The sequence below is a fragment of the Cenococcum geophilum genome (genome assembly GCF_001692895.1).
Source record: "Cenococcum geophilum 1.58 unplaced genomic scaffold K441scaffold_57, whole genome shotgun sequence".
NCBI classification, from domain to species: domain Eukaryota; kingdom Fungi; phylum Ascomycota; class Dothideomycetes; order Gloniales; family Gloniaceae; genus Cenococcum; species Cenococcum geophilum.
In genome coordinates this window covers 955,219-976,300 of record NW_027137615.1, presented here as the reverse complement: position 1 = coordinate 976,300, position 21,082 = coordinate 955,219, and the positions used below count along the sequence as shown (strand labels likewise).

The window sequence follows — 21,082 nt, the reverse complement described above, 5'->3', positions numbered from 1 at the left end:
CGATGGGTCAATTGGGTCGATGGGGTCGAATTTCGTATTGTTACCATTGGGGGGGTTAGGTTCGCCGCCGTGACGGTGCTTCGTTTCAATGCTCTTACCGTGTTTGCAAATCCACGACTGGGATGAGCCGCTGGTTTTGCTAGTTCTACCTAGGGATAATAGTGACGGCCTTCGACATAATATGAGAGCCGAGTCTAAGATGGGGTCTGGCGACGGTGGGCGGATGGGAGATAGTCGCGACGGTGAGACCTTCGACAGCCATTCTTTGATGCGTGGCTGAGTGGACTCTGAGCGCGTAGGGTGTGGGCGTGGAGCTGGGCTAGCATTTAAGTACTCGGAGTCTCTGGACCAGAAACTTGATGTTGGAAGCGAAGTCGGATAATCTGGAGTGTCCTGAACGAAGGCATGTGGAAGGAGATCGGCGCGCGGGGCAGCAATCTCACTGTAGCTTCCTGGAGTCCCGAAAGCCGAGAATGTAGGTGGGGTGGAAAGTAACGGAGCGCTTTGGCTAGAGTGGTAGGGTGTGTGAGGAGTCGGAATATCTTGGATTTGCCAAAAGCTCTGGAGCGGCGAAACAGTCGGAGGCTGGGGTCGAGACGCAACTTGTTCGTAAGAGTAACGAAAGTTAGTGTTGTACGCTTCACCTGCACACTCTCGGTATGCGTCTGCCTGGTAGCCTAGTGGAAATGTCGCGCTATAGCTAGAGATTGGTGTAGTATGATTACGGATGTTACCATCATGTGGGTACACTAAAGCATGCTCGTTACGTGTCTTCGTGTGGAAATGTAGAAATGCCTTGAGCTTGTCGGCGGAGACCAGAATGTGAGACTCTATGTGATATTGGCGACTGATTCTCAATACGATAGAACTGTTCTGGATTTTGGAAGATTTGGGTTATTTGAGCCCAGTAGCCACGGCGTGCAGGGCTACCAAGGAGAGCCGAAGCATGGTTAACGCGACGGGCGCCAACAACTGGCTGACTGGACTGTGAGGCAGAGTTTCGTTGTGTTCCTCGGCCATAGGAAGGGCATTGTTGGAGTGGAGGACGGGTATAGCCGGGTTGCTCAATATGATGCGCGTTTGGAATTGGGGCAAGAGGTGGTTGAAATGGTGTTGGAAGGGAAACATCACCTTGGGAAGAATCTTCGTATTCGGGTTGTTTGAATGAGCGCTCGTGCTGAAACTGCCGCAATTGAAAAACTTGGGGACTAAGATGCCGTTCAGATTGCCTGAATATGTCACCTCCAGGCTGAATGGCTACATGGTCTGTGTTTCGACGTTCCCTCAGCAAACGGTTGAACGTCAAACGGTCGAACGGATTGGGTACGGAGAATAACTTACCCTGTGCATTTTGGTAGGTTGAATTTGATGTCGAGTAGAATGTCTCGTCGGATGCAACAACACTGTTCAGGCGGGAAGGATTATGGGCACTCTAGGGATTGGGTGGTGAGCATTGATAAGTCAGAAATCTGCATTGCTATCTGATTCGCCGATCGAGGCAAATCACACTCACTTCACGGAGCGGTCGCATGGCGCACCAGGGACACAACGGCGATGGGTTCGCAGAGAGCGTAGACATGCACTGGGATCGATGGTATTGCTGGCTGATCTGGGCCGGGATATGTTCAACGAATGAGGCAGCACAATAGATTCGAAACAGAGTTGATTGTGCAATGAGAACAAGATTTGACCGAACACAACATGGCATCACAGTGGACATGGGGAAGAGGCTGTAGCTTGGCATCATGGCGAGCAGCTTCTTGAAAGGCTGCGCAACAGACTGAATTTTGCAGTCTTTCGTTGAGATGGAAAGCAGGACTTGCAGGACTTGCAGGAACAGAAACGGGCGTGGCTAACAGAAGGGGTTGACAGAAGGAGCGTGGGAGTGAGAAGGGATAAACCTGGTAGAGATGTTGCGACGCGAAGTGAGATGGAAATAGAGTACAAAGCGTACCAAACGTGCCCTAAGCAAGGCTGTCTGTCATCTCAGATCTGTCTTTCTTACCGCTCTTTATCTTGGAATAGAGCCTCTTTGCTATGAATAGCCCTGAGGGTCCATCCGATCCCTCTAGCGGGATTAATCACCCCCATCATCTCGTATGGCTTGAAATGGCGATGGAGAGCATGCGGCGGTGCCTCTTTTTGTCGGTGGAGAGTGGATTCCACGAGGCCGGATCGTTATTGCAAGCCTTGCGGGCAACCAGGCACGCCACCCTGGGCAATTTCACCATGCTGGGAAGTGCCGTGCTGGTTCGCCGACCTGCACACTGTACACCATGTGCATGTGCATCGCATCGCTCACAAAGTAGGCCTCAAGCAGACGAGCGACCAGCTTCGGCTCGTTGTACGCGACGAGGTAGAACTTCTTCGGCACTGCCTAACACCGCTCCAACACCGCTCCGCAGGCCTACAGGTACTTGTTATGTCGTAATTATACTTAAGTAGAACAGACTCCTGGCAGCACCCCAGGATGTTCCCGCGACATTTCGTCAAACGCACGGTCGCGGGCAGTGGCACTCATCTCGGGAGGAGAATTTATGCCAGACATTCAAGAGAATACGGGGAGGAATGCGCCCCAACGCACACAATAACTGCTCGCTGGCCGTGGTGCAAACTGGGCCGCTGGGGCGTTCCGCAGCTCTCACGCTGGCTTTGGTGGCCGTTCTGGTCTTTTATTGTATTATTGGGGATCATCGTTCGGCCCCGCGATGCATCTTTTGGTCTTTGGTGGTGGCGGGCCAGGCTTTGCCCTTTCGTGCCAGGCATGCCAGGCTTGTTTGCAGGACGCTATTGTCGCACCATGGCCCACCATGGCCTATCGAGCACTCCTATCAAGTCCCCGGCCAGCGCGGCACAAAAGCCCCTGGAACTCTCCATCGTCGTTCCGTTGGCTTCTCGCTTCTACCAAGAAAAGCTGATGCAGCGCTGCACTCTACCTTGTCCCCGTCAGTGCGCCTGACCTGAGATGGGCCACACAGCCAGGCTTCCTGCACGAGAAAGTCCAGCTAGCTTCTTCGACTGTCTCCTCTCCTCATTCCTCATCCTCAGGTACCTTGAGGCGTCATTCCCACCGGGCTTGAAGCTCTCTCTCTTTGGTGAAGTTTGTGTTTGGTGTTTTTGCCCTTCTTCCTCTCGTTAACTTCCCTCCTCCACGCCTTAATCGCTTCGCCTCGCTCCAATTCGCGTGGGAAAGTAGGAGTTACATGTATCTGTCGCCGCAAAGAGTCGCAACGCTAGCTGCCATTCAAATCACAGTTGGGAAATTCCCTCGATACCCACCTCAACACTTCGCAGACGCACTTCCTCCGACATCAGCTGTTTGAACACCACCTCGGTTTGCAGCCATGACAATGCGATGATCACGTACGTTGGGCCTTTTTTTCTGAAACCCGCCTTTGGAAGTCTCGATTAGGTGTCTAGAGCACCATCTGTTACAAGCCGCTGCTCCCAATCGCTGGACCATTATTTTCTTTGCCCTGCTATCCTCTCAGAATACCGTTCATTGATAGTTACCCTTGTCTGGTTTCATGCTGCTCTGTTAACTGCATTGTCCTAAACTATTGCCCCGAGACCAATAATCCTTTCCGCCCCCTTGCCATCTTATCTGATTCCTGTTATGTTACGGATTCTTCTGATCAGAATGGGATGAGCAGGTTCTTATAATTCATAATTTCTGGGATCTCAACCCTGTTGCGTGCACATACCGTACAAAATCGTCTGAAACTGAGCCTTGCTCCAAGACTTCAACCCGGGAAGTAGTCGTCCGTTAGCTTCCCGCACTGAATCCTGGATTCCGCTCTCGCTGTTGCGTGACAGCGGCCCCTCTAGTATTACTTCTTGAGCCATTGGCAGTCGGTCACCGGGTGAGACTTTGCTCAATACTTCAAGATTTGGAATATACTTGAGTCAATTCCGAATCTACCCTCTCGGGGTCTCCACATTCACCTTCTTTTGGGGCTGGAAACCTTCACGCTATTCGTTTTCCCCCGGCTAGCGGATGCAAAACTCTGGAGTACAGCGGCCGGCTAGGTTTTACGAGGCGAGATACAAACACAAGGGATTCACAATTTGTAGCTTTCCGCAGGGTCCTAGCAGTCTTCAGATATTTACAAACACTCTCGGCCGATATCACGGACTCTGTCGGTCTACAGACACAACCAACATCCACCATTCCTTCTCGAGAGATAGATGAGTTACGACCCACGACACACTGGTATGCCTTCAAGCACTCCAGATGGGAGGAGGGGCGGTGACGATTCCATGGCGAGGAGAGGGTCCGTACGCGCAGCGCGAGAACGACTGCAAGCAGCGCAGAAGGTTCAAATGCAAGACACACCCGCTGATAGGCCACGAGTAATAGGACTGCCCAGTCGACCCAATCAATTGGTGTCGCAATTCTCAGCCCAAAATGCAAAATCGCGCCCGCAGCAGATGCCAACGCCTCCGTCAAGTAGTGAAAATGTGTCTGCAGTGTCGCCTACCCCTCAATGGCCATTGGCGAATGATACCGACAACATCATGGCAGGAGGCAATCAGCCTCAGACACGTGGACCACCTCAACGGCCACCGCGACCAAATTATGTTCCGGCAATATTAGATTCGTCGAGGCCCTTAGACCTTTATATCCAACAACCACCACCACCTCAAGCTGCTCCACGATCTTCGGAGAGCATGTATCAGGATGATGACTTTTTGTCGCCTACTTATGCGACAAGCTCATCGGGACCCTTAACCCCTTCTGCAGCTTCAACCGCATCTTCGCTAGGATCAATACCAGACTTTCCTGTACCGATAGCACATCCATTGCCACGACGAAGTCCCAATCTTGGTCCACCTCCGTCGGCCCGGAGAGGACCTTCATCGTATTATTCACAAATGTCATATGTATCACCCATTGCCGAGGAATCTGAGACAAACAGATCTCACCATGGTTCATATGCTTCAAGTAACGTGATACCATCTGGAGCGAGTGATTTCTATTTTGATGAAGGTAGTACCCCGTCTGAGGAAGACGTACCGGGAATCAGTGAAGATGGGCGTGAATCCCGGGCTGGCGACCATGATGACCAAAGTGGATTGGTGAGAAAAGCCAGCCTGGGAAGGCGAACGAAACCTTCTTTGACGACCATCAAGTCTGGGGATAGTTTACGGGCAGAAGACAGGGCAGCAAGTAAAAAGAAAGGGATGGTTGCCCAAGCTGCAGTGGCAGCTGGCGCGGCTGGCGGCGCTTTTGCAGCTGGCATGGGTGCATCGAGAGACCTGTCAGGAAACTCGTCACGGGGATCTGCAGGCCCTCCAAACGGCTCACTCAGCAGTGGTACAGGACTTCTCGATCCATCCTCTTCATCTGAGTCTGTAGACTCGATCAAGAACTTCAAAGACAAATTTGGGAGAGAGCTCAAGCCAGTATCGCCCTTGTCAAGGTCACGCTCACCTCTTATCCCGACGGATTCCAAGTCGGCTCATAGCCCAAGAGATCTTGAAAAAGATGGCGTGGCCTCCCCTACACATCCGCTTCAGATGCCAACTCGCCAGACGTCCTTAGCGGATCGGGTTGGAAGTCGCCGACCACCACGACTCAACGTAGATGCCGTACGTGAGGCTGAAGCTCGTGGCAGCTTGACCAGCCTACCGGATCTAATCAGACGCGCAACAAGGCTCGCGGCGAATCTTGACCGTGGACGGACGGCAAGCAGACTTGGAATGGACTTTTTCGATACTGAAAAGGCCAAAGCTGAACATGACCGGAGATCTGGGTCGCTATCCGATATTCTCGCCTCATTCCCACCGCCTGGTCTTGCAACACCCACAGGTGATCACACGCCAACAAGACGAATATCGAAGTGGCCGTCTGGCCTTGCGCTTGCGGAGTCTGCTTCAATGCAGGAGACTGAGCATTCTAAGTCACAAGGTCGTGGTCGAAGATGCTGCGGCATGTCTCTTTGGGGCTTCATCATACTTCTCATAGTTCTTTTATTGCTCGTCGCTGCAGCCGTTGTCATCCCCATTGTTCTTATTGTTCTTCCGAAAATACGGAATCAACACAATGCGACAGCTCCCGCAACTACTCAAGCTGGTCAGTGTGCTGCGTCCGTCACGTGCCAGAATGGTGGCGTTGCCATTATGAACCCCGACTCGTCATGCAGCTGTTTATGTACGAATGGATTTACCGGGAGCCATTGTGCGACATCTTCTGACGTTGACTGCATGACCACCGAGATAGCTGGCACGAACAATGCTACTATTGGGTCAGCCATCCCTCGCCTACTCAACGATGCTCAAAACAACTTCAGCATTGCTCTCGACGCATCTCTTCTTCTCTCTCTCTTCTCCTCTACCAATCTCAGCTGTGCATCTGAGAACGCGCTCGTCACTTTCAATGGCCTCTCCTCCCGCTCCGTCGAATTTAACCTCCCACTCCTGGAGATACTATCCTCCAAGACGTATTCTCTCCCTGCTCTTCCAACAATCACACCGCATCTAGCGAATCGCCAACTACCCCGTCGGCAAAATGCTGTGACTAGCGATGGCATCATTTATGAGGCCTCTGCAACTTCTAGACCAACCGCAACCACCTCCTGTACGTCCGCCACCACGTCATCCGTTCCTACAACCCTCCCAGTTTCGAGTAATGCCACGGCTCTGGACTTCGCTCGCATAGGCGTTCTTCTTATATTGCAGGAGTCGCGTAAGCTCGAAACTGCTGTTAATGCACAGGAAGCGCTGCAGACATTCTTAGAATCCAACAGCAACAATGCAAAAAATGTGAGCTTAGGGGGTGGGTTCAACATCAACTTGATAAACTTCAAGGTTGGCCTGTCAAACGGAACAGTCGTGCAGGCAATAGAAGGAAATTCGACAAAGTCACGGTAACAGAGTGTGACCCACGGTCGAGAAACGTGGGCAAGAAGTTCATTTGTTCATATCCAATCAGTTTTCCCCGAGTGCATTCAGTTTCCTACGCAGTCCTATTTATGATACCATATACCATCTCCGAGATTTAAACATGCATCCACTTCTTCGCCTCTGCCTTGCAGCAGAGCTAGTTGCATCGCCTGCCCAGCGTCACTCCCTTCTGATCAAATTTTTCTTTCTATATGCTTGTACATCATCTCCCGGCGTTCTGCCGCAAGCTTAGTCTTGCTAGCCTCATCTACACATTAGCGGCGTGCGGGGCATTGCGCACTTCATTTTTGGCTTTTCTACTTTTATTTTCTTGGTTTGGCTTCGTCCGTCTCGAAGACGGGGTGGCAGATCTAATGGACTGGATCTTTATTTTGAGGTTGATATCCCAAGGGGTTAAGTTCTTTGTGGTGCGTGACAGCAGGCTGAGGGAAGCGTGGCATGTCAATTGTATATATTTGCTGAGATGCTCAGATGCGTAATGCGGACATGCTTGTGCTATCAGCCCTTTTTGGGTTCTCCATTTGTAGTACCTTTTGCAATGAGTAGGTCGATATATTCCGTATTCTCTAGCCATTTCCCTCCTCGATTTACCCATAATCAGTCTCTTTTTCGTCCTATAAATACTGTTGTGCGTTCTCCATCCTGTCACACTACGGATCAAATTTTCAACCAACAACGAGATAGGCTGTTAAAGAAGCAGAGAGACGGGCAGAGACGCGGGTAGAGGCGTGGGCAGGACGTCGGCAGAGACACGAGCTTCTGTAGAGCTCCGTGCAGTTTGCAATCGCTAATGCAGCTCGCGTAATATTTAATGTTTGTCACGTGGATTCTGCCATAACTTACCGCGCGCAAGTTTTTTTAAGCTAATTAGAAGCTGGTTTGAAAATCTAGGACCCGAAAGTAGTAGACCATTCGTAAACTCGGGTCAATAACTGTAAAGAATAAGCTTTAGGCCACTGATTTTATACAGGTAGAATTAAACTTGGCAAACGATTCGGACAGTAGGTAAAGTTACTGCCAAGAGTTACTGTGCGGATCCTGACCGGTCCATATATCTGTTTCTCTAAAGCTAACGCGACAATGACCCCATACTTCAGTGTTTGTTACTTCTTCCTTGGTGTTTTGGTACGCACCTAAGAATTCCTCATCATACTTGCCTGCAGGATCTCACCACCTTCAACGAATCGCCATGCCTTACTCTATCCACTTCTTCTCATACATCGTAACTCCTAAAGACGTCTAAGGGCCTTTCTACAACATGGAGCATTTACTACAGGGGTGCCACGGTAGGCTTCATGTTACCGTTAGGCTGTATGTATGGCGTCTGGATTGCCCTATCATCGATCAAAATCAGTTGTTTTATGTCTCTACGCGCAATTCTCCCTGATTTAACTTTTCCGTCACCATGGACAGGAAAATTTTCTTCTGTAAACAACACTAACGCTAGGCAACCGAGTCCTAGTTACAAGTCCCACATGCCTCTCATCTTCCCCCCAACTTCGCTCCTCCACTGAAAGTCTACTTCAGGTCTTCAAGATAACAAGCCACAAGTCCTAACCTGCCCGTCCGAGACCAGGCCGACTCTACTACAATGTCCTTTTTTAAGGTTCTGAGTGGGATCCTTCTTTCTCTCTTCCTTCGTCCTCCCACGATCGAGAAGCTAGTCACTATCACCATCGATGAAGTCTGCGCGACATGCTTCCAACCCACAGTACTCGCTCCGACACAATTGATGACTGCAAGCCCCCTCGTCCACCTCAAGCCAATGAGAACCGGCACCTCCTCCTTCGCTGGCGGCCCTCCCTTGGACGATAGTTGGCCATCCTTCATCACGACACTCATGTCTTGCCGTCTCTGGCTCATCGGTGTATACGCTTCGGTGCGACTCCCTAACGCGTCATCCTTTACGATTCCGGCAGTTGACTGGATTTCCTGGGCGTTGCTGTTCGGCTTCGTGATGCTGCTCGTGTTGTGTGGTTGCTGCTGCTGCTACTGCAGCGAGAACTTCAGTCTGAGCGGATCCAGCAGGGCTCCACAGTTACAAATGAAGACCATAGTCAAGCGCATTGGCAACCTTTTCGACAAGCCGGCCAGACAGCTGAGGACCGGTGCCACGATTTTTGAGTCGTTCACTCCGTGCTTGGGAGAATACGTCGGGTGGACGTGGATTTTCGTCAATGCGTTGGCCGAGTTGATATGGGCGGTTCTTCGCCACCCAGTGTACAGAGAGATCTGCCGTGAGATTTTCCAACTTGTTGCAATCTTCCTCTTCGCATTGGCCATCGGTATCAAGACGCTGGTCGAGAAGACGGTCCTTCTGTTTCGCGACGCCTACCTCGCCAGCGAGCCTTCGCGCATCCGACATGCATGTCGCCTGGAGTATCGTCAGCAGGCCTCGCTCGATTTGAGCTTGGTTGAAGATTTCTCGCCGTCGTGCCTGGAAGCGTCCCCAGAGGTTTTTCACTTGCGTGATAAGTTGGTCCGCTCGAAGTCGCGTTTCACCGAGGAACGAAGCCACAAGGTCATTCAGGAGGAGCTGAGGGTCGCGCGAAAGCTGCAACCCTCCTCCAACTTGGGAGACCAAGCGCACCGAGGCCTCTCGTGTGTGCGCAAGCCTCCACTTGTCAAGGGATCGGCCTTCGGTCGCCTCTCAGTCGACTTTTCAGTCACGCGCTCGACGACCTCTAAAGTCACCTCGCTGGCAAGCGCGCCACGCGCGCTCGCCCGAGGGCCAGCTGCTGGGGGGAACCGGGATGTGCGGAATGCGCAATGGGAGACAAAGCAGGCTCGCGATCGGATCGTCACGTTGGAAGCAGAGAACGGTCGGCTTCGTGGCTTGCTTGCCGCCCCTGGGATCTCGTCGGACCTGGTCATGTTTGATCCGGTTTCCCAGCCCACGCCCTCCGTCCTACCTTCCTTCGACGTCCCGCCGACCTTTCCACTCGACTGCTTGCCTTCTCCCTCGAGGCCCGCGCCAGCCTCAGCACCCATCGAGGTGCCAATGGCAGCACCTTCGACCAACCCCTCAACCTACGACACCCTCTCGCCCCTCCTCCTGGCAAGCTTGGCGCCGGCGACAGCGTCAGCCCACACCATAGGGTCAAATGTCGCCTCCTTGGCCGCGACCACCCCGCCCGTCCTGGCTTCAGGTCTCCCTGGGCCCGCAGCAGCGCCCTTTGGGCTCGCGCCCACTGGGTTCGCAGCTGCGCCCATTGAGCCTGTCGCTGCCGCGCCAGCTGGTCTCGTTCCTGCTGTGCCGTCTAGTTCTGGTCCTGGTCTCCTTGCCACGCCCGCTGGTTCTGCCGCGCCGGCCGCTCCCTCTTTCGCGCCTGCTGGCTCCGTGCCCGCTGCGCTTAGTACCGCCGCGCCCGCTCCCTCCGCCGTGCCTGCCAGCCCTCCCGACACGGCAGCCTCGGCGCTCCTGCCCTCGGCGCCTTCTAGCTCCGTCGACACGGCTCCCGGCTCGTCCGCCGCCGCGCCTGATACCGTTGCGCCCGCTCCCCTCATCCCCGCTCCCCTCCCCGCCGCCATCTCCGCCCGTCGCCGCCTCACCCCGCGCCTATTACCTCGCGGCCGCATCGCGCCACCGCCTGCTCGGGACCCGTCTCCCGGGGCGCCCAAGCCCGGCGACATCCCGCTGGCCATTCCATTCAACCACTTTTCTTCTCCCTTGAGGCCCGCACCAGCCTTAGCACCCATCAAGGTGCTAATGGCAGCACCTTCGACCGACTCCTCAGCCTACAGCACCCTCCCGCCCCTCCTCCCGGCAAATTTGGCGCCGGCGACAGCGTCAGCCCATACCATAGGGTCAAATGTCGCCTCCTTGGCCGCGACCGCCGCGCCCGTCTTGGCTTCAGGTCTCCCTAGGCCCGCAGCAGCGCCCTTTGGGCTCGCGCCCATTGGGTTCGCAGCTGCGCCCATTGAGCCTGTCGCTGCCGCGCCAGCTGGTCTCATGCCTGCTGTGCCGTCTGGTTCTGGTTCTGGTCCCCTTGCCACGACTGCTGGTTCTGCCGCGCCGGCCGCTCCCTCTTTCGCGCCTGCTGGCCCCGTGCCCGCCAGCCCTCCCGATACGGCAGCCTCGGCGCTCCTGTCCTCGGCGCCCTCTAGCTCCGTCGACACGGCTCCCGGCTCGTTCGCCGCCGCGCCTGCGCCCGCCCCCCTCATCCCCGCTCCCCTCCCCGCCGCCATCTCCGCCCGTCGCCGCCTCGTCCCGCGCCTGCTGCCTCGCGGCCGCATCGCACCACCGCCCGCGCGGGACCCGCCTCCCGGGGCGCCCAAGCCCGACGACGTCCCGCTGACCATTCCACTCAACCACTTCTCTTCTCCCTTGAGGCCCGCACCAGCCTTAGCACCCATCGAGGTGCCAATGGCAGCACCTTCGACCAACCCCTCGGCCTACGGCACCCTCCCGCCCCTCCTCCCGACAAGCTTGGCGCCGGTGACAGCGTCAGCTCACACCATAGGGCCAAACTCTGCCTCCTCCTTCTTGGCCGCGACCGCCGCGCCCGCCGCGCCCGCCCCGGCTTTAGGTATCTCTGGGCCCGCAGCTGGGCCCATTGAGCCTGTCGCTGCCGCGCCCGCCGCTCCCCCTTTCGCGCCTGCTGGCCCCATGCCCGCCGCGCCCGTTCTAGTTTCAGGTTTCTCTGGGCCCGCAGCAGCGACTTTTGGGCTCGCGCCCGTGCCCGGCCCTGGTCCCTTCATCCCCGACCCCTTCATCCCCGATCCCTTCATCTCCGATCCCTTCATGCTCGGTACCCTCATCCCGGCCACCTCCCCCTATCGCCGCCCCGCCCCGCGCCTGCCTCGCGGCCGCATTGCGCCCCTGCCCTCGAGCGGCAAGCGCCGCTGCTTCCTGCCGCCGCCACTGCCACCGCCTGCGCGGGACCCGTCTCCCGGGGAGCCCGCGCCTGGCTCTCTTGCGCCCGCGCCTGGCCATTTTGCGCCCGCACCTAGCCCTCTTGCGCCTGCGCCTGGCCCTCTTATGCCCGCGCCTGGTCCCTCTGCGCTCGGCCCTCTCGCGCCCCGCCCCGCCGCGCGCCTGCCTTGCGACCGCTTCCTGCCGCCGCCACCGCCACCGTTACCACCTGCGCGGGGCCCCTCTCCCGGGCTGCCCAAACCCGACGACGCTGAGCCGCAGTGGGCGGCATCGCCGGCGGCCATCCTGGACCAGATCACGCAGGCGAGGAAGGACATCGAGGACGCGCGGAAGGCTACCGGGCCGGATGCTGATGGGGAGTCTGGGCAGCCTCCTCCTGCTGATGTTGCTCCTGCTCTTCCTGCTAATAAAAGCAGTGAGGACCTTCTTGCGCCCGCGCCTTGCCCTCTTGCGCTCGCGCCTACTCCCTCCGCGCCTGGCCCCGTTGCGCCCGCTCTCTCTACGCTCGGCCCTCTCGCGCCCGCTCCTCTCGCGCCCGCGCCCGTTTCCGGTCCCGGTCCCTTCGTCCCCGGTTCTGTCCCCGCCGCCGCTACTTCCCCCCGTCGCCGCCTCGCCCCGCGCCTGCCTCGCCACCGCTTCCTGCCGCCGCCGCCGCTGCCACCGCCACCGCCACCGCTTGCGTGGGGCCCATCTCCCGGGCTGCCCAAGCCCGACGACAACGCTGAGCCGCAGTGGGCGGCATCGCCGGCGGCCATCCTGGGCCAGATCGCGCAGGCTAGGAAGGACATTGAAGACGCGCGGAAGGCTGTCAGGCCGGATGCCGATGGGGAGTCTGCTGATGCTGCTCCTGCTCCTCCTGCTGATGAGAGCAGTGAGGAGAGTGAGGAGGAGTAGAGGTGGTGGGGGTGGTTTAGGTTTGTTTTATTCTGCCTGTTCTTGCTCTGCTTCTTGCATGGTGGGCCTCCTGGGAGTAATGGGGTTGTGGGCTTTTGGCTTCGGGCCTGTTTTGGGGCTCTTTTTTCCTCTTCGAAGATTTCTGGAAAAGAACCAAAAATCTGAAAATGGAAAGCCAAAAAAAAACCCCGAGAAAACAGAAAGGCCAAAAAATTGTGGAAAACGGAAAGACCAAAAAAAACTTGCCAGTGTTTTGATACCATGTTTTGGTTCGGCGCTGTGGTTTGGGTCTTTTCTCCTGGTGTCATCCTTCGACGCCGTGGGCCGCTACCGTTTTCCAGCGTCGCGCTCCGACATCGTGGAGTGGCCCTTCTCTTTGGTGTCGTGGCTTGATGTTGTGCTTTTGTCTCTTTTTCTGGGGTCGTCGTCTAGTCCACGGCTTGGTCCAGTTCTTCGGTGTCGTGGCCCGCTTTCGTGGTCCGGTGCCGTGGTTTTGGCTAGTTCTTGGTGTCGCCGTTCGGTGTCGCGGCCTGGTCCTGTTCTCTGGCGTCATGGTCTGACGTCGTGGTTTGGTTCTCTTTCTTGGTGTTGCAATGCCTTTCTCTGGTTTCCAGGTGTTATAGTTGGTGTCGTGGTGGTCCGAGGTCAAGGGGCAGCGTTGGGGATGGTGTCGGGTGGTGGAGAGAGTGTGATGGTGCGATGATGCCTTCCTGGGCTGGTGGTGGAAACCTGCGGGACATTCAGTCTTTGGGGCGGCGTAGGCAGGCCGTGGTGGGGGATGGCATTCCGGTAAGCCGCCTTCGAGCGTGCACCACAGAGCCGTATGGGTCCACCGAGAAGCCATGAGGAGAAAGTAGCGCGGCGGAGGGAGGGCGCTGCGGGTCGAGGGGTAAGGAGTGAAAGGGAGCTCCATAGGGATGCTAAGGGCATTCAAGGCGTGATGGAAGGATGGAAGTGGCTCTAGATTACCACCTTTGCGGCCTGATGGTCTGCTACCCTCAAGTCTTCTCGGCTGACTTGACGGCTTCGAACTTCTCTTTGCATTTCTGTTTATTTCATTAGTTTCACCGTTTATTTTCTTAGTTTTACTATTTATTTCATTAGTTTCACTGTTTATTTTATTGGTTTCACTATTCATTTATTAGTATTGGTATTTATTTTATTAAGTTTACTCTTTTCTAGAATTTAGCGGTTCGATACTATAGTGTATTTATAACTCGGCTTTCACACATGTCTATGGAGTTGGTGGTTCGATCCTGCTCTACATCCGTCAAAATTTTAGTTTATGGGCATACTGTTTAGCAGGCATTTGCCACGAGATAGTGGTTCGAAGCCGCTCCTTCTTCACAATTCGTGCTAAGCACCTAAAAAGAAGGTGTCTTGTTCTGTACTCGTTTTATTTCGTTGGAGTTGTGAAGAGGCCGCTCCACACTTGCTCATGCTTGTCGTTGCGCTTTGTTGTTCATGCTTGAGGGCCCAAAAAGAAGGCACATTCCTTGCACTCTCTTTGCGAACTTATTGCTTTGCTTTTTCACTAAAGTTAGGCGGAAGCTCCTTCAAGTCCGCTCGTCGAAGAAACCTATTAGAGAGCTCAAAAAGGAAGCTTCCATTCTTGTACTTGTGTCGGCCAGGATGTAGATCAGAATCGTTTATTTGATTACGATCGTCAGGGGGCCTCTTAGCACCATGTATATATAGTCTCATTTTCTTCATAGATCAATCAACACACGGGCTCAACAACTTGCATTGATTGAAGACCCGAAAAGCAGGCTTCTCTTCTGCATTCATTTCTCTCCAACGGAGTTCGGAAAAGGCCGCTCCACGTTCAGTTGTCCTCCGTCTTGGCCATCTGAATGCCTGATCTCTGTAATGACTCTCGGTGGCGATGTGTCTGCCTCCGCTGTTTTAAATAGTAGGTGCATCTTAAGGCGGTATCATCGTTCTCCCGTAAATTCCATTAATGCTATTTTAAGACGCTTAACGTGTATGTGAGGTGTCTTTATGCGGTATTTTCCGCCACCGAAGGGAGGAAGATGATGAGGGAAGGTACAGATTGCTGTAGCTGCGGCTACGGCTTTGAGGGAAGATGCAGAAGACAAAATCAGTTCTTCTAGGGTATTCTAGCTTATTTAGTTAACTAAACTGTGATGAATTTTTAAAAAATGTCGACTCCGTCGGGCTTTTATTGTAAGATTATACAGTGAGCTGATTTACTGGTGGACAGTGATATAATTGGACAGGGGTCTATTTTGAGCTCTAGTGTGGATTCAAGTTCGACGTGGATTTGAATTGGGTCTTCTGATTAGTGGATTAGAGTGGATCTTAGTTAATTTAACTCCTAGAGCTCTAGATCTATACCAAATCTAAACTACGGCCAAGGAGGAATAGAGGGCTGAGGAGTTAGATATAATATAAAGCTAATCAGGACCTCCAGATTGAATGCGTTGCCAAGCCCGCGAGCTCTCAGTTGATTGAATTGATTGAGCCTTGGCATTTAGTTCAATTCAATATTGAAGCCTCGCTGATTGATTTGCAAGCCTGATGATTGGGGCGATAGATGAAGCATCTGCTGGTCCTAATAACACGAAACCGAAATCAGGTCGCCGACGAAGGTTCCGGAAATGGATCTCACATATATTTTGAGGAGTCTTTGGCAGCGTAGCACGTGGGGATAAGAACACCCTAGGTAAAAACATAGCATTTACCATGATGAACCAGAGCAGACGGTTTCCAAGGAAGCTGAGAGGTCATCAAGTCTTACGTTTTGTAATAGTTCACCTTGGTTGCGAACCTGAGAGCTGACCCGCAAGCAAGAATTACATTCAGCGAGCTACACATCTTCGCCTTGCGGAAAATTTGTTACCGTTGGCAACACGATTCTTTTGTGATCGAATGGTACTTTCCAAGGTAATCAGCTCAAGGTATCTGGCAGTTCTCCTGCTCATCCCCAAAATCGCTTTTAGTCTCAATCTTCTATGTACAGACAATCTAGTGACATATAATGGTATAGCATCCCGTAGTCTGGGGACCTATAATCCGATCATCTTCTCTGCGTTTCAGGTTCTCCGTTTTCCTCTTCCTCTTCCTCTTCCTCATCCTCGAGAACAATGTCCTTCCCATTTGACCCTTCTCTGACCCACTGACTTGCTACGCACGCTAATATTGCAAGGCACGCCAGACACCAAAAGCCTAAACCAATTACGCCAATCCTAAGGCCGGCCCCGAAGATTGCGAAAGCCGCGAGAGGAAACACGGATCGGCTTAGATTACCTACCACCGTCCCTGCAGTGTGGATGGTCCCACGGACGGATGGATGCGGTGTACAGTCGTTGATGAGAAGTGTAGTCGCTGGAGTGGTACCAGTCCTTCCTGTTATGAACAACACTAGAGGCACGCCCATCGAGAGCCACACAAAAGCCGTTTTCCCACTAAAAGACGCAACGAGAGATGGAAATGGGGCCACGATGTAAGTTACTGGGAAAACGAATAAGGCGGTATGCCAGACCCTGATCGTGCCGAAGCGATCATTGAGCCGTGGGTAAATGACAATCTGCAAAATGACACCGATAAGGCCCAAGAGTGACATTGCCAACCCAACATCCCTCGGCAGCATACCAAGGCCTCCACTGAATCGAATAGGAGGGTGCTGGTTTTCGGGACGCTCAACTGGAGTACTGAGGTAAACGGCCCAGAGATTTGAGAAAGTTCCAAGATGTCCTGCAATGATGAAATGCGATAATAAAGTGCAAACAACATTGAATGTCCAGATGCGACGGAAGGGAAGTTTTCGTTTCCGCTTAGGCGTTTTGGGGAGTAGAGGCGATGAATTCGACGATGGCGATGTTGGTGATTGTTCAACAACCAGCGAGGCTGAGCTCAACGGTTCTTCCGTGCTGACTGCCGTATATCCGTGAGACCTTGAGCCCCTTCCGGAAACCTTGTTAACAAATTTCCTCCATGTATCCCTAAGAGGACTGTGCTGATCATGTTGGAGGCTTTCCAGTGTCTCTTCAAGTCCAAAAATTACCCCCAAAGCGGTTATTATATATATTACAGCTGTAAAAATATTTGGTGCGGCGTAAGGGTACTTTGCTTGTGCTCCGTCCTCCTCATTGGAGGATAAGAGACCACCGACAAGCGGGCCAATGAGCATACCAGCATTTGAAAAGAGAGGCAGAAGTGTGAGTGCTCGTACCCGATATCTGGTATTTGTTAATATACTTGATTCTGATTGTATTTGTTACTAGAATTACCTCTTTTCCGGGTTAATTTCTGCAACTACACACCTTGTAATTGCCACATTGCTACTCATGGCGCCACCAAAAACCTGCCAAAATACAGCAGGTGCAAGGCGCCTAGAGAATCCATATCCAATACAAGAGATACCTATTGTTTGTAAGCAAACGTTGAAATGGCACACGCATATATATGGACATACAACAGCTCAGTAGCCCAACCGTAAGCACTAGCTTCCTTCCACCCCAATCCGAATCTGCCAATCGACCCCAAAACATTCCAGTAATGGCCTGTGCTGCAGTCTTAGCGGAGACTATTATTCCGGCTTGCGTCGAAATAGTTGCACTAGACGCGGAAGGATCAAAGAATTTAAGTTGATAGAACAGGTAAGCCTATTCTAGTGTTTAGCACTAACTTATAGAACCAGTCGAACCTTGATAGGATCCTCATTTACTTGTATGGAGCTTGTAGCTAAGGGATCAACTATCCGAGCAATACACAATATAGCGAGCTGGCCCTTATTTGGCAGGCTTAGATAGGAGATTCTCTTCTCCTTTAGGCCCGGCCCTGCCCCAAGATTGCCATTGCCCGTTGAAGGATCCTGCTGGGGAATAGCTGAGGGTGTGCTCCCATTTGCCTGTGTATTGGAAACTGTTCCATCGGATTGGGGAGAAGCCATTGTGAAGGAGGTAGTAATAAATGAATCGGCCCCAATCCGATTTTATGGAACGATATCGAGATGCAGATTGATGGAAAACGCCATCAGAAAAGATTGTGAGTTGGAAAGACTTTTGGAAATGCGGGGTTTATTGAACGCCACGCAGTCAAAGCAGGGGCCTTCGACCTATCGACAGACGCACGATGCTGTCATTGCTGTTATCGCTGTGATAATCTCACAGTTATCAATCATATCGATCTCAATCCTTTCATGGGATGACATCATCGACCTTGGCGTGGTGGAATGGTGTTGAAAGGGAACTGCGAAACTGCGAACTGCTGTTGACCGGACAATTCAGGATGAGAACAGTCAAGATCAGCTGTCAAGACACCTCCATAGTAGTGATCGACGCCAGACCGACAGTAACCGAAATTAGCCGCCACTCGGTCGGCAATATCCCTTGACCCGGCAGGGTCTTAGAGGAATGGTCCGTGCGCGAACAATTACACCGTTACTAAAGTACCGTTCTGCAGGAAGGATAGCTGCTAGCTACCTTATATCGAGCGACTAAACTCTAACGGTTGAGCTTATATAGTAATTTTATATAGGATTTAACGAATATCACTGGTTTTATATTTCTAAGTACGGGTATTTGGATTCGGCTAATCTAATTGGTAGATTCTTATCCATAACCTAAGGGCCCAATTGTGCCGTGTAAAGGATACGGCGAATTCTTCAAGTGGCTGTTTCCATTTCCTGAACAAAATCCTTCGGTTCTCGCTGTCATCCAGACTAGCCGCTTCCGATACGAAACATCTTTTGTCAGAGCGTGAGTACCACTCTTGCAAAGAGCTCGGCATCAATCAAAGGAACTAGGAGCATCTTCTCCGCTTGAGGCAATGCTTCCCACTCTAGAGTTGGGAGAGCGGCCTGGTACCCCTCATTATACTCCACGTCGCTAGATAACTTATCTCATTCGCTGGATTTTGACAGTACGAAACCTGTCTTCCTGTCCAGCAGGGTTTTATTTAACTAACTTGCTTAGTATGTCATTGGCGAAATAAGCGAGAACCAGATCGAGTGCATTGCTTGACATCTTGATGTCGAACAGGACGACCAAAGATGAGAACTCTAGTCCATTGCAAGAGGCTTAGAGCCTCATTAAATACACGAAGTGGGTGGGTCAAGACACCCCTGATCTAAGCTTTATATGGTAGTGATCGACGCCAGGCCGACACTTGAACTCTATCACTTGCACGTTCTCGATATCTAGACACACTCTCCCCAGCGTCTCTTTCATCATGAGAACCAGTAGGGCTAGAATAATATTGGGTTATTATACGCCAATCCTAACTTAGAGAAAATCTGCTTCTGTTGGGAAGGTGAGCTGCTTTGCAGTATTAGCAATGTTATGTGAGTCTAGGGTGATAAGGGGATGAGCTGGTGAGAGCCAAAGGCGACTCGATTTAGGCCCTCGTCTACAACTACCGCTGGCTAAAGTTAGAAGACTTCACTCAAGGACTCTTCGCACCTAATTCTAAATTTTCTTCCCGCCGAAGATATAAGCTACATGTCAAGAGCCGAAGGCTCAAGCAGCAAGAGATATACCCCTCGACCGTTGATATGAACTTCCGATTCTCAGACTCTGACTACTCGCCCCAGAGCCTTCCTCTTCCTCCATTCCCACGATAGCCGTATCACCAATTGGCTCATTCATCAACCACCTAAGAAACAAGTCCACCGGCTCCTTATCATACTCCTTAAACTCGTACAATCTCGAATACCCCACATATAATTTATTCCCATCAAAATGTGCCTGTATAATCCTGCCTTGTGTTCCAATTAGCGATACCATAAGAATCTATACTAAAAATCAGTATCCATGTAGTGCTTGAAAGGTTAGGATTGTGAGTACCGGGAACACAAGATGGTTTTGACTAAGTGGCAACCCCATCCTATCAATAATCATTCCCATCACAATCAAAAGCTCACTCCGTAAAAGGAATTTAACGTCCCAGACGCCATGGTGCGATATACAAGCTATATGCGGACGGCTGTCGTCGAACGTATCGAGCTTGGTTGCTAGTTCCCATTGTTGCGGATAGGCATCTGGAGTCGTGCCTTTGGTTTCGCGGAGTTGAGATTCGTATTTATACCGTTTCCTAAATGCGGGTGCGGTGTCAGTCACATCTCCCCAAGGACCATGCGGTAGGGTTCCCTATCCTACCCTCGCACTCCCCATCTCGTAAAATCCAACAAACACTCCCTTCCCTCCCCCTCAATCCGATTCTCTAGAAGCTGTTCGCACAAGCAATCGCCCACCGTCCTGGCACGACAACACTTGCCTATGGGCCCGCAAGGTTCGCGGAAGTCGTTGAAGGTCGTTGGTGGGGCTGGTACTTCTGGTCGCTGATCTTCTAGCGCGCGTAGTTTCGAGCTGGGTGCCGGGAGGAAGTACGTAGGGAAATTCTCTGCGTCTTCTAGGGAGATTTCGAACGCTTGGATCCCATATCCTTCTAATTGTCTCAGTTCGAGATGAGGATTCTGTAATTCTGTGATGGTGGTGAATTTCTCTGCTAATTCAATGCGTGCTGCGTAGTGCCGTGATGCCGGAGAGGTCGTCATTTTCGTTGTCGCAATAGAGTTATGGTCTTCTTCGTCTTGGATCGGATGCTTGAGGGAAAGCTGTTATTTTTTTTTAAAAGAAAAAATTTAAAAAAGATGTGGAGGAGAACCAGAGGTAAGTCAGCCTTAGCGACCACACATAACGTGGTTTATAGGGTTTTAACCGATTTAAACACCAAAATGCCACCAAATGTTAATTTGGTGGCAAAACGCTAGTAAAACTTATTTAAAATCATCGCATTATTTCTAGGGAGTTTTAAAGCCATAAATATATATTATAGAGTCTATATTAAGTCGGCCCTTAGTATTCTAGAGCTTAATTGGCTAGTTAATCGGTGTAAGGGTTATTTTAACCCTTACTCGGGTGCACGCCCGGGAGCTCTTAGGGTTGCCAAGGCTAGCCTTCGGCTAGCCCTTGGCACCTCCTTATAAGCTCCTCGGGCTTGCAGCCCTGTCCTCCTCATCGGTTCGTCTCTGTACTAGGGTATTGCCATACCCACTCTTTACCATATCGTCCTCTTCCATCGACTCTCCTGTGACTCATGCTCGGCTTGCCTGCTCCCTACCGTGCACCTGGGCAATGTGCCTTACAAAACCCTATAAACCACGTTAATGCGGAGCAACGTTTGGCCGACACACCCACAAAACAAATTTTCCATATCGCCCCCTCTCCTCTCAGCTCTCACAACCAATCATCGCCTCTTCTCTTCCTTTTCCCTGTCACAGCCAATCAAACAACTCGATAAAACAGCCGCATAATAAACAACCACAACAACTACCAGTGCCGAACATTGCCAACATACAAGCTGCCATGAACGGAATGACAGCCGAAATAAACACCATAGCCAGCGTAGTCAATTAAGCGGCCAGTCCGTAGTCTAACTGAC

At 52.4% G+C, this 21,082-nt stretch overlaps 6 protein-coding genes across 6 annotated transcripts; 1 reads left to right on the top strand and 5 right to left on the bottom strand.

Annotated features, from left to right (window-relative positions):
• Positions 1-4,215: 4,215 nt before the first annotated feature.
• On the top strand, positions 4,216-6,873 carry K441DRAFT_584408 (uncharacterized protein; the record flags this gene model as incomplete). Its single annotated transcript, XM_067644545.1, has 1 exon — positions 4,216-6,873. The coding sequence occupies one exon, from the start codon at positions 4,216-4,218 to the stop codon at positions 6,871-6,873; it is 2,658 nt and encodes an 885-aa protein (XP_067498891.1).
• Positions 6,874-9,910: 3,037 nt separating this feature from the next.
• Positions 9,911-10,218, bottom strand: K441DRAFT_667831 (uncharacterized protein). Its single transcript, XM_067649907.1, has one exon. The coding sequence runs from the start codon at positions 10,117-10,119 to the stop codon at positions 9,937-9,939; it is 183 nt and encodes a 60-aa protein (XP_067498890.1). The 5' UTR covers positions 10,120-10,218; the 3' UTR covers positions 9,911-9,936.
• A 400-nt stretch (positions 10,219-10,618) lies between these two features.
• On the bottom strand, positions 10,619-10,926 carry K441DRAFT_667830 (uncharacterized protein). The gene has a single exon (XM_067649906.1). It carries the CDS (start codon positions 10,825-10,827, stop codon positions 10,645-10,647), a length of 183 nt encoding a protein of 60 aa, XP_067498889.1. The 5' UTR covers positions 10,828-10,926; the 3' UTR covers positions 10,619-10,644.
• Positions 10,927-12,980: 2,054 nt separating this feature from the next.
• K441DRAFT_681209 (uncharacterized protein) lies at positions 12,981-13,814 on the bottom strand (the record flags this gene model as incomplete). Its single annotated transcript, XM_067651448.1, has 1 exon — positions 12,981-13,814. The coding sequence occupies one exon, from the start codon at positions 13,812-13,814 to the stop codon at positions 12,981-12,983; it is 834 nt and encodes a 277-aa protein (XP_067498888.1).
• A 1,608-nt stretch (positions 13,815-15,422) lies between these two features.
• On the bottom strand, positions 15,423-17,916 carry K441DRAFT_619789 (MFS general substrate transporter). Its single transcript, XM_067645892.1, has 4 exons — positions 17,367-17,916; positions 17,115-17,304; positions 16,930-17,062; positions 15,423-16,878 (listed from the first exon to the last, which is right to left on the bottom strand). Exons 1-4 carry the CDS (start codon positions 17,589-17,591, stop codon positions 15,717-15,719), a joined length of 1,710 nt encoding a protein of 569 aa, XP_067498887.1. The 5' UTR covers positions 17,592-17,916; the 3' UTR covers positions 15,423-15,716.
• A 1,175-nt stretch (positions 17,917-19,091) lies between these two features.
• Positions 19,092-20,302, bottom strand: K441DRAFT_667827 (uncharacterized protein). The gene is made up of 3 exons (XM_067649905.1): positions 19,798-20,302; positions 19,486-19,732; positions 19,092-19,431 (listed from the first exon to the last, which is right to left on the bottom strand). Exons 1-3 carry the CDS (start codon positions 20,193-20,195, stop codon positions 19,159-19,161), a joined length of 918 nt encoding a protein of 305 aa, XP_067498886.1. The 5' UTR covers positions 20,196-20,302; the 3' UTR covers positions 19,092-19,158.
• Between the last annotated feature and the right edge of the window lie 780 nt (positions 20,303-21,082).

Coding starts and splice junctions, on each gene's coding strand:
- K441DRAFT_667831 (XM_067649907.1), bottom strand. CDS start 10,119: ATGGGCGCAGCTGCGAACCCAGTGGGCGCGAGCCCAAAGGGCGCTGCT.
- K441DRAFT_667830 (XM_067649906.1), bottom strand. CDS start 10,827: ATGGGCGCAGCTGCGAACCCAATGGGCGCGAGCCCAAAGGGCGCTGCT.
- K441DRAFT_619789 (XM_067645892.1), bottom strand. CDS start 17,591: ATGGCTTCTCCCCAATCCGATGGAACAGTTTCCAATACACAGGCAAAT. Junction 17,305..17,366: donor TAGCTACAAGCTCCATACAA/GTAAATGAGGAT, acceptor ACACTAGAATAG/GCTTACCTGTTCTATCAACT. Junction 17,063..17,114: donor GGTTGGGCTACTGAGCTGTT/GTATGTCCATAT, acceptor TACAAACAATAG/GTATCTCTTGTATTGGATAT.
- K441DRAFT_667827 (XM_067649905.1), bottom strand. CDS start 20,195: ATGACGACCTCTCCGGCATCACGGCACTACGCAGCACGCATTGAATTA. Junction 19,733..19,797: donor ACGAGATGGGGAGTGCGAGG/GTAGGATAGGGA, acceptor ACCCGCATTTAG/GAAACGGTATAAATACGAAT. Junction 19,432..19,485: donor AAAACCATCTTGTGTTCCCG/GTACTCACAATC, acceptor TTTTTAGTATAG/ATTCTTATGGTATCGCTAAT.